Source organism: Solanum lycopersicum, chromosome 7, assembly GCF_036512215.1.
Source record: "Solanum lycopersicum chromosome 7, SLM_r2.1".
In the NCBI taxonomy this organism is placed as follows: Eukaryota; Viridiplantae; Streptophyta; class Magnoliopsida; order Solanales; family Solanaceae; genus Solanum; species Solanum lycopersicum.
This window is the reverse complement of record NC_090806.1, coordinates 35,335,794-35,350,369: the sequence shown is the minus strand read 5'-3', so window position 1 is coordinate 35,350,369 and position 14,576 is coordinate 35,335,794. Positions and strand designations below refer to the sequence as shown.

General features: G+C 38.2%; 1 protein-coding gene across 4 annotated transcripts in view; it reads right to left on the bottom strand.

Annotated features, from left to right (window-relative positions):
• LOC101268198 (uncharacterized) overlaps positions 1–14,293 on the bottom strand; it is a 40,049-nt gene extending 25,756 nt beyond the window's left edge. For 3 of the 4 annotated variants that reach the window (XM_010325162.4, XM_019214875.3, XM_069286820.1), the window contains exons 1-5: positions 14,013–14,261; positions 13,866–13,915; positions 13,362–13,422; positions 8,434–8,529; positions 8,181–8,330 (exon numbers count right to left, since the gene is read on the bottom strand). In XM_010325162.4, coding sequence (XP_010323464.1) covers positions 8,181–8,330; positions 8,434–8,529; positions 13,362–13,422; positions 13,866–13,915; positions 14,013–14,156 — 501 coding nt within the window. In that variant the 5' untranslated portion in view covers positions 14,157–14,261. Of the gene's footprint in view, positions 1–8,180; positions 8,331–8,433; positions 8,530–13,361; positions 13,423–13,865; positions 13,916–14,012 lie in introns of all 4 variants that reach the window. The other variant, XM_004242928.5, reaches the window with a different exon arrangement.
• Positions 14,294–14,576: the final 283 nt, after the last annotated feature.

Here is a 14,576-nt window from a genome sequence, read left to right as displayed (position 1 = left end):
ATGAGACCTTGAGCAGGAGCCTTTATGGTCAGGTTACAACCAATGGGTCTGACACCCTGACCCTTTCGGAGATTCGCAGACGAGATAATCCGAACTGGAACCAAACCCATGGTCTGAACATCTATGACATTAGAAAAAAGTGCTTCCTTTTTGAGTTTACCTCAATGGAAGCTGCAGAACATGTAATCAGAGCTAGCTGGTCCTGCAAGAAATAGAGCTTGCAACTCCAATGGTAGACACCAACTGTAGGTGCTATCCAATCTAGAGCAGCCATCACGCAGACTTGGGGTCAGACTGGTAGGTTTACCCCTGCACGTGTGGTCAGACAAGGTCTTTACGGCGGTAAGGGAATATTGTAGAGGATGGATAAGGACAGAGGAGGAGACACAACTCCGGAATCACCTAAAATGGGTGAGAATTCTAGTAAAGGGCGGGGAAAATAGCATTCCGAAGAAGTGAGAATCAAATTCGAACGAATAGGGTATATCATCCAAATCTGGAATGAGGCGCCGGTGAAATTTTATGTCGGAGAAGAAAAGGAGATTGTCGGACCAGCTGTAGTGGGTAGTTCTTTGAACTCGCGGACAATATCAGGCTTTGAAAAGCCTTTCCAGCACTACAAACAACTGTACAGACAGAAGAGCATGTGGGCTGCTCAAATCTTTTTGAAAAGCAAAGCCAAACACGTGACTGGTCATGTGAATGTCCGTTGAAAAATTCAAAAAAGGTCAAACAAGATTTGGGCTTGGACCCGCTGGCCCATTCCAGCAGAAGTTCTAAACAAGTGGGTCTAAGGCAAAAAAGATCTCAGACCCATTCAAATTGAGACTGAAGCAAACATAACAACACCAAGGGTGCTAGAGGCTGAATTAGTACTCAATTCAGGAACCTTTGCTGAGGCATGCAATGATCAAATTGCGACAGAAGAGCAAGTTGATGATGATGCAATATCTATTATCCACACGGAGAACAAAGAAAATATGGAGAGACACACAGGTTTGATGCAATTCAAATTGACAAGCAGTAGTGACAGCATAATAAATGTCCGGAGGACAGAAAAAAATAGTTAATTCCCGGGTTTCCTTTGCCAATAGACCAATCAATGGTGCTCTATTGGGAACAAAATTCAGTTGCTACAAGCCCACAGAAGAGCACTCCTAAGGCTTGGTGAGTTAGGTTTAGTGACCGGGGCTATTTACAGTTGAAAGAGAAGGAGGGGAACAACACATTAGAGGATATTCTATCTCTTAATTCAACAGAAGACGAAGGCATAATGGACCCAGAAAACATGATCCCCATTTGGGTCCAGCAGAACATAATCAAATTAAGTAAGGAATTTGGAGTTCACTTTCAAGGCTGTGAGGAGGTAGCCTTGAACCTATTCATGAAAATTGATGGCAAAAGACAAGTAACTGGAGAGGCTCCAGGTGCAATAGTGCCATGTGCAATAGTGTCAGTGACTCCAAAAGAGAAGATTCCAAATGAGCTTAAAAATCTAGAAACAAGCAGCAATTTCATTAGTTTAGAACAAGAAGCAGAGGGGGGATGTTTAGTAAATAATATGAATGAAGGTTAACATAGTGTCATGGAATGTGAGAGGCCTCAATGATCCTAGGAAGAGGCTATTGATTAAGAACATGTTACATATATGGATTATGGAGAGCAGATGTATATTGTTTTCAAGAGTCCAAATTAAGAGGTGACATAAGGGAGACAATCAAAGAGCTATGGGCCAACAGGAGGGTGAAATTCGCACAGTTGGAAACCGGAGGCACTAAAGAAGGCATTATCATTCTATGGGACAGCAGTATATGGAAGGGAGAAGTTCTTGAGGTGGGGACTTATTGCATTGCTAGGAGTGGCAAATGGTTGGATTGAATCAAATTTGGGTGGATTGAGCAAAAATGGTTTGGATTGCAATCTACCCAAACCTTCCTCCTTCCACCAATGTACCCCTAAATTATTATTTTTCAACAACAAAAAAAAATTACCCCCTCCCCTCGGGCAGCCCCCCCCCCCTCTTCACCAACATACCCCTAAAATTTTTTGTTTTCCAAAAACAAAAAAATATCTGCTGTTTTTGAAAAAAAAAAAATATTTTTTACCCCCTTCCCCCGGGTACCAACCCCCGCCCCCCCCCCCCCATTCCACCAACCTACCCCTAAATCTTTTTTTTTCAAAAACAAAAAAAAAGTTTTTGCAAAAAAAAGAAAAAATTACGCCAGCCCACGGGCACAACCCCCCCTCCCCCTCCCACCCCACCTTCCACCAACTTACCCCTATACTTATTTTGAAATCCAAAAGCAAAAAAGAATCTGATTTTGCCAAAAAAAAAAAACTACCCCCCCCCCAAAATCTTCACGAACTGACCCCTAAATTTTTTTGTTTTCCAAAAAAAAAAAAAAAACTGTTTTTTTCAAAAAAAAAAAACAAAAATTATCCCCTTCCCCGAGTTCATCCCCCCCTCCACCAACTAATTTTTTATTGTTGTCCAAACACAAAAAAGGAAATGTTTCATTTCACTTATACGGGCTAGATATGGATTCTCATGGTAACCCATTTTGTCCATATTTGTATGACATTAAATAGTTGAAAATCATATTAACCCATTTAAGAAAAGGAAAGAAAATATGAGTGGTCCATTTAATTTAATATGGGCAAAATGGTTTCATTTCACTTATACGGGCTGAAATTGTCACCCCTATGCATTACTGATAGCTTACTGTGCAACACGCAGGATTTTAGCTGGCACTTATCAGGCGTTTATGCTCCAAACAACAGAGAGGAAATGGAAGCGGTATGGTGGCAGTTGGGGGCAGTAAGGAGCCTATTTGATGTCCCTTGGGTGATTGTTGGGGACTTTAATGTTGTAAGGTTCCCTTCCGGGAAAAGGATTTGTCAGCCTTTATTGAGGATATGGAACTAGAAGATCTACCTCTCATAGGGGGCAGTTTTACAAGGAGAAAAGGAGACAAGTACGATACAGCAGTAAGACTGGATAGGTTCCATTTCTCAGAAGAATGGGAAGTATCTTTCAGGAAAATCAAGTAAACTATTATGCCTAGAGTCACTTCTGATCATAATACTCTGCTACTAGAATGTGGAAACTGGGGGAGGTCTTTGTCCTATTTTAAATTCGAAAATTGGTGGTCGCAAACTGAGAATTTTAATGAGAGGATTAAGGGGTGGTTGAATTCTGAAATTTTTATAGGATGACCAAACTACATTCTGGCTTGCAAGTTGAAATCCCTCAAAGTAAAGTTGAAAGAATGGAGCAGAACGGTTCAAGGCAATCTAGGGTTACAGAAACAAAACATTTTAAACCAGCTTTATGATTTAGATGTGATCCAGGCTCATAGATGGTTGTCTGATGATGAGTCATTTCTGAGAGTTGTTCAAACAGTAGAGTTTGAGGAGGTGGCAAAAGAGGAGGAAGTGGCATGGAGGCAAAGATCCAGGGCTATATGGCTGAAAGAGGGGGATAAAAATACAAAATTCTTCCGTAGAACAGCTAACTGCCACAAGAGATACAACAGCATTGATAGTCTTCTGATCAATGGAGCTAATGTATCAGAACCAGCAATGGTCAGGGAGGAGATCATAGGTTTCTACCAAACCTCTAAAAAGACAATGAACACTGGAGACCTCCATTTAGCCCCACAGATCAAGCTACTTTGAATGAAGAAGATAATTTAATGTTGCAAAGTCCGTTTGGAGAACAAGAGATCAAAGAATGTGTGTTTGCTTGTGCAGGAGATAAGGCTCCTCACCCAGATGGCTTCACTATGGCATTTTTCATACACTGTTGGGAGGTGGTAAAGACAGATGTGATAGCAACCATTCAGAACTTACATAGTCAAGGCTACTCCGCAAAAAGTTTTAATGCTACTTTCGTATCTTTGATCCCAAAAATATGGGTGCATCAAAATTGAAGGATATCAGGCCCATTAGCCTGATTAGCAGTGTCCATAAGATCATATCCAAGCTACTAATAGAAAGACTTAAGAAAGTGATGTCCAAGCTGGTGGACAAACATCAAATGGCTTTCATTAAGGACAGGCATATCATGGATGTCATACTTATTGCTAATGAAATGTGTGGATGTGAGGAATTTAAATAAAGTCCTTGGGGTCCTATGTAAGTGGACATAGAAAAGGCATATGATCACCTCAATTGAAACTTCCTGTGGAATACACTTGTGCGGATGGGTTTTAGAAATAGGTGGATAAACTTGATAAAATACTGTGTGAGTATAGTAAAATTCTCAATATTAATTAATGGTACTCCCTCTGGCCTTTTTCCATTCTGAAAGAGGACTACGGCAGGGAGACCCATTTCCCATTTCCCCTTTCCCTTTCCTCTTTATACTCGCTATGGGTGGATTGAGAGATATATTGAAAATGGCACAGTCAAAAGAACAGGATTTAGGGGTTCGGGATGAATGACAGTGACATTCTGGCTTAAATTTCTCTCATCTGCAATATGCTGATGACACCTTAGTGTTCTGTGAGGCAGTGAAAGAGCAACTGAAGTATCTAAGGGTCATTTTTGTTTTGTTTGAAGCTGTTTCTGGATTGCACATGAACTGGGGCAAGAGTTTTGTCTACCCAGTGAATGAAGTTCCAGACATCAACAGTCTGGCTGATATTCTAGGAGGTAAAGTGGAGAACTGCCTACTACCTACCTAGGGATGCCTCTCGGGGCAATGAGTAAGTCAAGGAACATATGGAAGGCAGTGGTGAAAAAGTGTGAAAAAAAGTTGGTAAATTGGAGAAGTCAATACCTATCTTTGGGTGGAAGACTGATCCTAACTAATAGTGCACTTGATGCTATGCCAACTTATATGATGTCTTTATTTCCTTTGCCAAGGAATGTCTTAGAGAAGCTAGACTCAATGCGGAGGAATTTTTTATGGCAAGGAAATGGAAAGGGGGAAAAGAGGAAGGTGGAATGGACATAAAGAACCTTAAAGTACAGAATCAAAGTCTCTTATTGAAGTGGCTATGAAGGTTTGTCTCAGGAGAACAGGGTCTGTGGAAAGATGCTATAGTTTCCAGATACACGATGGAAGGCTTATGGAGCACTAAGCAAGTTAGAAGCCCTTATGGGTACGTCTATGTCAGTGGCCTAAAATGTGGGGAAACTCAAGAATTGTAATAGAAAATGGAAGGAGGACATCATTCTGGAATGATGTGTGGGTTGGTCAATATCCCTAAAAACAATGTACTCGGTGATCTATAATTTGAACCAACAGGAGGCAACAGTAGCAGATGTCAGGGACAACCAAGCATGGAACCTCTCTTTCAGGAGAATGTTGAATGACTGGAAGATTGACTGCCTAACAGATTTCTACAATACTCTGGAGCAGGCCATTAACTTTCAACCTAATGAAGATAATCTACACTGGTTGAGGGCCAACAATGGGAAATTCACAGTACAGACACCTTGATAGACCAACTGCGATGCTCTTACCATGGCCTTGGAAAATGATATGGAAAGTTAAAGTGCCTCACAAGGTGGCTTGTTTCACCTGATAAGTAGGCAGGCAAGCAGTACTATCTGAGGACAATCTAATGAAAAGGGGAAGAAAATTACGTTCCAGGTGCTTTTTTTGTGAAAGAGAAATAGAGACAACAAACCGTATCTTCATCCATTGTAGAACAGAGAAACTGTGGCAGGTGTTTTTAACTTGAGGGATATCAGTTGGTCCATGCCATGGCATACCTCCGAAGCTCTAACATGCTGGAATAGAGAAGGAAATATGTCCAGCCACAAAGAGAGGTGGAAGATTGTCCCTGTTTGCATCTGGTGGACAATATGGAGGGAAAGGATACAAAAATGTTTTGAAAACAAGAGCATCCCTTTCCAAAGTCTGAAGTTAATTGTCTTGTGTAACTATGTACTCCCCAAGAAGGTGGAGGATATTACTCAGTTTCTAGATAGTTTAGGAGGGATATAGGTGATAGATTTCTTGGTTTTGCTTACTGTAAACTCCAGATTTAACTACTACTAAAATACACTATGGGTGAATTTGTCTATAAAATGTAAACTTTCTCAAAAACAAATGATCCCAGTATGGAACAGTTTATATAGAAAAAATAGGATACTATAAAGGATGGTCTTGAACTTTTTTCCCTGCTTAACAAAAAAACTTCAAAAAATGACCTCAACTTAGAAAATCTGTTGTGCAAAAACTTTGTTTCTCATCAGACATAAGTCTATTGTAGTATACACATAAGTAAGTTTACCTATGTGGAACTTCAGGACATATCAGTAAGTTACGAAGATTGAAGATAGTGCAATGTGTTTGCCTATTGCACATGATTTTTCAGTTGCATTGACTGACATAGTTTTCAAAAGGTAACATGATTAAATTCAATTGTATCTTTTCAACAATAATCAAAAAACATACAATGGCGTGGAATATTATTTTGTGTATTATAAAAAAGGCTCCTTTATAAAGTGGTGGAACAAGTTGTAAGCAGTTGAATAATACAGGTAATTTTTGTCAATATCTCACGACTGAGACTAATTTAACATGATAGTTAGAATGAATAGTACCAACTGTTGCTCATCATAAATTGTGAACATTGGAGCAACACATGCAACTTTATGTTTTAAGGCTAAATGTGTGGTCAGTTGAGTAGGTTCACGGACTCTGACTTACTGGAAAATCTCAACACCTACTTTCTAGGCAAAACTAATCTATGCCAACAACTTAGGACTTATGGGCAACAAAAAAAATTTCCAACTGATTTTCTTAAACGGGGTTTGTTTTTTAAGAAGTTTTGTTAGTGGAGCCAAAAGTTCAGACCACCCCTTATGGAAGTCATACTTGCAAATCACCCTATGCAAAAGCATACCCACACATATTTGGTGGACAATTTAGAAGGGATATAACCGCGGGATCTTCGCGGGGAAAAATAAGAATTTCCTAGTCTCAAGTATGTATTTTTTTTTTGCTTGGCATTTGGTGTGACATGTCTGTTGTAAATTACGATTTTAATGCCATAATATATTAACATAACTCATTACACTGCCTGTAATTTGGAACTTTTTTGGCTACAATTATGTCCCAGCACCTAAGTTCTATCAACAAAATTACCTTTTGTAGAAGTTTCTCACAAGTAACGGAATTCTCAATAAGGATGACAAAAATGACAGGTAGATGTATTTATCCCAATGGTCCCGTATCTTCCTTCTGAGTTTCAGACCTGTACCATCTATCAATTTCAATCATTCGTGGGACAAATAATGGGAAGCCTGCCCTCATCAGTTCACTAGATATGTTTCCGTCACTAATTGCCGCACAATTACTTTTTCAGCAAATGCTTAAGCTTTTTCTTTCTTTTTGCCCTTATTTAATTCATTTTCCAGCAAGCCGATTTGTCTTTTTTAGTAACATAATAGTGTTTAGTTTATCTGTGAAACAGGATGACAAGATCATAACTACACTAATTCTAAATTAAATAAGCAGACTGCATCGAAGAGAAAATGACTCCCTCTGTCCCGCTTGCTGTGAGGCAATATGACCAGGCATGGTCAGCACAGAGATAAGTAGTGTCGTGAGTCTATTGTTAGAACTAGTAGGGTACATCCAAGTAGTTGTCAGAAACTTAGTTGAACCATGAAAACATCATAGCAATAGTTTAAATTTAAATTCTAAAAACTTTTAAAGTTGCATGAAACATGACCAACAAATGAATTGTGTCACACCTAGGGATGCCCTAAAATAGGAAAATTGTTGTCATTGGGATGGAAGTAGTGACCATAAGAAAATTTTTTGACAAGCTACAATTTTTTAGATCTCGCATTTTACTGAATTCTTGGTATGTCAGCCCTTCCTAAAAGGTGTAGTAATTACTCTAGCACTACCATATCTGGCTTAACTATGTGAACCAACTTGAAAACAACATACCAAGTGAAATCCCACTAAGTGGGGTCTGGGGAGGCTGTGTACGCATACCTTACCAGTACCTCGTGGAGGTAGAGAGGCTATTTCTAAAAGACCCTCACCTCAACTGGACATAAACATGATAAATTGTGTATAATTCTATGTAATGACTTGGCAAACAATAAGATGAGACATAGACCTGATATTCTGTCGGTTTAGAGAACTTGTGCTATCAGTATTAACCCCATGCAAGAGGTATATTGGTGTTCATGAGACGAAACATCACCTGAAATTCTGCTGGTTTAAAATACTTGTTGCTATCAGTATTAAGCCCATGCAAGAGAAATAGTAATGCTGCTCCTGTCGCTTGGTACTGATCAACCAAAACTTCCTTAATCTCATCAGTATAGAAGACCTGGGTAACCTTGTACTTTTCCTGAAAAAAAACCAATAAAGGGTAAATCAAATCCTTGCATTGAGTTAAACACTTGACTAACAGGATCCGCAATGAAATACAAGTTAGAAAAATAAAAAATTACCTGGAAGTGAGAAGGTGGTTGTATTTCTCCCATCCAAACAGCATAGTCAGCGGGTAACCTAGGAATAAAGAGCATAGATTTCCCACTTGCTATATCCTTCATTAAGAAAGCAATATTCAAAGATGCTTGTAAGCATTAGAAAATTAGACAATAAGGTTCATCGGCTACTATCTATTAAATTTCCTTACATCAAACCATTAATATACTTGAAGAAAAAGGACGAATCGCATACTTCCTAGAGGCCTCCACTTGTAAACACATCTTCCACGTGGTTTAGAATATTATGCAAACCTCCTTACACTCATCTTTAGTGTAAACTATATTCTAATCTACCTGGAAAATTTGATATTTATTGATTTTATCCCTTTAGCTCTATTTCTCTTAAAGACTACCTCGTACTATTTGGACAATTTATCCTTAAATGATCTATTCAACTAAGTGCACTTACTCTCGCAAGAGTAATGATGATCAAATCTTTTAGATTCGCTATAAATTTCATGCCACGCAGTTTAAAAGAACAAACAACAACAAATAACCCAATGTAATCTCATAAAGTAGGGTCTATGGAGAGTAGAATGTACGCAGACCTTACTACTATCCTAGAGGTTCTTTCCAATAGAATCTCAGCTCAAGAAAAAAAAATCCAAAATAACATAGGAAGAAATAAAGTAAATGAAGACAATAATGGCAAACTAACAAATCATCCTAAACCATAGTCATAACAAGTTAGAATGATAATTAAAATATAAAAACAACGGAAAAGGGGTCAAAGTTGCCCCGGAACTATGTGAAATAAACTACTTATACCCTGTTACATTTTGGAATCAAAAATGTCCCTGCTGTTATCCTAAGAGACCACAAATACCCTCAAGAGTTAACCTCAAATTTTTATTGACGTGGCAAGCCACGTGGACTAATCCATTCACCTAAGTGTTGCCAACTATGATTCACTACAAAAGAACTAGACCTTTTGCAGCGACTACAGTCGCAACAAAACCCAGAAAATCGTCACTAAAACTTTTTAACATTAAATTCTAATTTTGTGTTTTTTTTCATTGTTTTTAAAAAGTCAAAAATAATATCGACTAAGTAGGAGTATGAAGACATTGTATGTTTTATTTTTATTTCATATGTAAATGTATAAAATGTATAATGATGCATTATATAGTAGGAGATTTGAATCGAGAAGTAAATTTGATGATTTTTCGTAATAATGTTGGATATTTTTAATATTGATATTGCAAGTTATTTATTTTAGAAAATTAGGTTGCAATTGAAAATTGATTATCATATTTTTTTTTGTTGAAAAAATAGGTTTTAATAGTGAATGGTTGTTGGAGCCTTAGTCGCCACTAAAATCAACCATAACCTTTAGTGGCAATATTTTGGAATCTTGTGGCGACAAAGGTCAAGTTCTTTTGTAGTGGATCTTAGTTGGCAATGCTTAGGTAGAGGGATTAATCCCATGTGGCTTGCCACGTCACTAAAAATTTTGGGTGTCAACTCTTGAGGGTATTTCTGATCCCAAAATGTAATGAAGGATATAAGTGGTCTATTTGGCATAGTTCAGGGGCAATATTAACCCTTTTCCATAAAAACAATAACCACTCAAAGGACAAAAAAACTACAAAAGTAATACTACTAATAGTGCGAAAAATAGTAAAGAGGAATAAGTGACGCAACACTTGACTAACAAACTAACCTCCTATCCTAATATGTGTCCTCCATAACCTTCTATTTAAGGTCATGTCCTCGGTAAGTTGAAGTTGCGTCATGTCATGTCCAACCACCTCTCCCCAATACTTCTTCGGTCTACCTCTACCTCTTGAAACCATCAGTAGCCAACCCCCTACACCTCTGCACTAGGGCATTCGTGCATCTCCTCTGCACGTGTCTAAACCATCTATGTCTCGATTATCGCGTCTGTCCTCTAATGGGGCCACTCCTTACTGTGAATATCTTCATTCCTAATTTTGTGTCTCCTAATATATCACACATCTATTTCAGCATCATCATCTCAACAAATTTCATCTTCTAAACATGAGTCCTTGACTGTCCAATACTTCGCTCCGTACAACATTGTTGATCTAACTACCGCTTTGTAGAACTTGACTTTTAAGTTTTGGTGGCACCTTCTTATCACAACGACTCCATATGCAAACTTCCATTTCATCTACCCTGCACCTATATGATGTGTGACATCATCGTCAATCTCCCCATTTCTTTCGATAATAGACCCAAGATTTGAAACTTCCTTTTTTTGAATGACCTGTGTATCAAGCCCCGCTTCTACACAAACATATGTTGTTACGTCACTGAACTTGCACTTTAAGTATTATGTCTTGGTTCTACTCAACCTGAACCCTTTAGACTACTAGGTTTGCCTCCAAACCTCCAACTTAACATTAAATTCACCTCAACTCTCGTCAATCAGGACTGTCATACGCAAATAACATACACCAAAGCACCTCACCTTGGATATGTCGAGACAATTCGTCCATCACCAAGGCAAACACAAATGGGCTAAGAGTTGATACATGATGCAATCACATCACAACTAGGAAGTACTCTAAGTCACATCCCACAATCCTAACCCGAGTCTTGGATCCATCATACATGTGCTGGATCGCGTTAATGTACATAATAAGTACACCTTTAGCCTTCAAGCATCTCCATCGAACATTCCCAATGACTTTGTCGTAAGCCTTTTCCAGGTTGTGAACACCATGTGAAGGTCCCTCCCCTCCCTTAACAGCTCCACCTATCTCTTTACAAGGTGAATGGCTTATGTCGTCAAGCACCCCCACATGACCCTGAACTGGTTTAGGGATATAGACACATCCCCCTCGCCCTCATCTCCACCACCCTCCTCCAAACTGTCATAGTGTGGCTTAACAACGTACTACCTATGTCATATAGTTGTTGCAATTTTGGATGTCACCCTTATTCTTGTACAACATAATCAATCGCACTCCACACGTATTCTTTAGGCATCTTCGTCATCTCAAAACGACATTAAACTACTTAGTAAGCCACTCCAAATCTACTCTGCCTACACTCTTCCAAAATTCCACTAAGATCCCATCCGGTCAAATTGCTCTTCCCTTACGCATCTTATGGATAACACCCTCAAGTTGAGATATCTCTTTGAGTGCTCCAACTCCCCCAACATAATGTTTTTGTCCCTCTCTTCGTTCATGAGTTAATGAATGTATGACTGCCACGTCCGTCTAATTAGTGTCTCTTCCACCAAATGCAGTTCACTTGATCCAGGTTACGAGCCCACTTTTCTGTCACCTTGGCTAGCCTGTACAACTTTTTATCCCCGCCTTTGTCCTCTAATTTCACATACATGCATTCATAAGTTGTTGTCTTACCAGTCGTAACGGCTAACATTGCCTCCTTCTTCACCACTTCATTCCTTACACCCATTAGTTCATTTTCCTCCTCATCCTTACTTTATACCAACTTCGCAAATGCTACCTTTTTAGCCTCCACCTTCCCTTTAAAATAAATAGAGATAATATAAATAACCAAAAGTTCAAATTAAAATAATCAGCATTATATTTTCCACATTTCCAAAATGGGTCATATATTTTTATTGGCTGTTAAGATTTAAGAGAACTTATCATAGCATTGCTATGCCTCATCATTTAAAGCTTTCCTGAAAACTGGGTGGACAGATTCACTGAACTCCACAACACTCTTAATCTATTTACTAGGACCTCACAAAAGCAAGTTAAAATATGGTAGTTGGGACACATTCATGAAAACAATCTATCACATAATGAATAATGATAACAACCATTATGCACATTGAACTTGGAACAGTGTTATCAAAGGCGCGCTTAAGCCCTGAAGCGAGGCTCAGAACGTGTATGTGCGCTTCAGCGTCTTCATCAAGGCTCTAAGGCAAACGTTTCCTTGCCAATGAACCTTATATGAAGAAGTGACACTAAATAATTGATATTTCACTTTATCAAAATTTTCTTTACAGTTTCTTTAGGCGTTTATTTGTCATTCATGTTTATAATTACTAGTCTTTGAATAATATTTGTGTTCTCTTCTCCCTTTGCACCTTTTTTTATTAAAGCCTGCGCTTTGCCCTTAAAGCCCTCACGGACCTTAGAGCTTTTTGCGCTTTTCACCTTTGATAACACTGACTTGGAAACACATATAGAAGGCCAAGATACCCTACAAAGCGGCATGCTTTGTTTGGATGGTAGCCAAGAAGGCATTCCTAGCACAAGACAGTCTATAAAGACCGGATTGCTCCTAATACTCCAAACCAAACAGTGGATAGGAAATAATACTAGCATAACTAATATCATCACTATTCACAACAAAGCTAATACACTCTATTCAATATTATTCTTATACATACTACGAAACGACCCATGAGTTTCTATTACAAGTTTACTGTAGAACTTATCTAGATTATAATTTGCCTCACTTCCACTGTAATTATGGCATTCACAACCTTTTGTGACTTCAATATAATTCTGTTACCATTTCAAAAAAAATTGATTGCATAAAAGTATTCATCGAGGATAACTTAGTCAAACAATAAGTAGAATGGAGTGATTGAAGTTCCTTAAACCTCTTTGGAAGAGGAAATTTGATCCTAGAGAAGCCCAAATAATTGAATCTTTAAGTTCATTTCTTAGCCTATACACCTACATTGACTTCACGAAAACAAACAAAAAGCTATCGCCTTCACCGAAAACAAAGAGGTAGTTTTATCAATGTAATCACTGGAAAGGGAGAATATGAGTCTCCCTATCAATCCAAAAAAACATACAATTGAATCTAGACAACTTCAGTTACCAGATCATAAGCTACTTCTCAAACAAGGGATTAGACATTTGAGGACTATCCAAGAATCTTTAGGAAGAAAGAAAAAAACTCTTATTTATATCATATCTTACAATAGTTCCGTAAAATCCAGGCTCTTCCACTCCAAACAAGTAGGCGAAATAGCTCTCCTGTCTATAAGCAACAGAAGTTAGTATATAGTTCAATCGATCTCCTCATTGTGTAGACAATTTTTAGAATACAGAACACTGGAGCTCAATTCTAAGCCTGAACAGAAATTCTATAATGAAATGTAATTGAGAAAATAAAAGGACGAAAGAAGAATTGCAACAGGAATGCACGGATAAATTGAATTATGGTCCGCAATCACTTAGTAATATTTGACATCAATGGTCGTATCCATCCGATCAAATATTATGGGTACTCCAACTACTGTTACTTTCAGTGACACTGACATCGAGAGCAAGAATGGTGAAAGGCCTTATTGTCCAATCATTTGATATAAATCACGGTATAACAGAACACAAAATGTCAATTTGTCACGCAATAACTATAGATGCTAAGAACAAGCATAACCATCGACAAGTGTAGATAAACAGATAAATGATTACTTATACCTGAACAGTTCTAGGTGATCGGTGCAATGTCGAGTTTGCTCTTCGCCACCCTAATTCAAAGTTGGAGTTACGAAAGGAGAGAAGTCAGAAGAGAAAGCTTAAGTGAGTGAAGGTTAAGAGAGAAAAAATACTGAAAGCACAGAGAACCTGTAAGAGAACAAAGCCTTGGAGAGGACGAGCGCATGAAGTGAGGTGGTTACGCAGAGAGTTGAAGAGCTTCTCTCGATTAAGTGAATGGAGTTCCATGCGAATCATCGGAGGAGACATGGATGATGGCGAAGAAGAAGCCATTACAGAGGTTACCACCGATCAAGCCGTGGCCCTAATCGAGGAGTTAGAAATAACAGCAGATTATTAAATGGCCGTGAGCCGGCGAGTCTTTTCACAAAATTAAGGGCCGTTTGGATGGGCATAATAAAAATTACTTTAAAAAATGATGAAACTTATTTTTAAAATAAGTAATTATGCGTTTGGATAAAAGTGTTGAAGGTGATATGTCAAACGTGAAAAGGGAAAAATGGAAGAAAGAGATGTTATGGTTATATGGGTAATTTGGAGATTGTATAGAAATATTAAGGCCAAAAAGATAAAAATGTGGTCAACTTAAAACAGCTTATAAGCTAAAAAAAACACTCTTACCCCAGCTTTTTACTTTTGGCTTAAAATAAGTTTTTTTAACTTAAAATAAATTATTTTGAGTATTGTCAAACA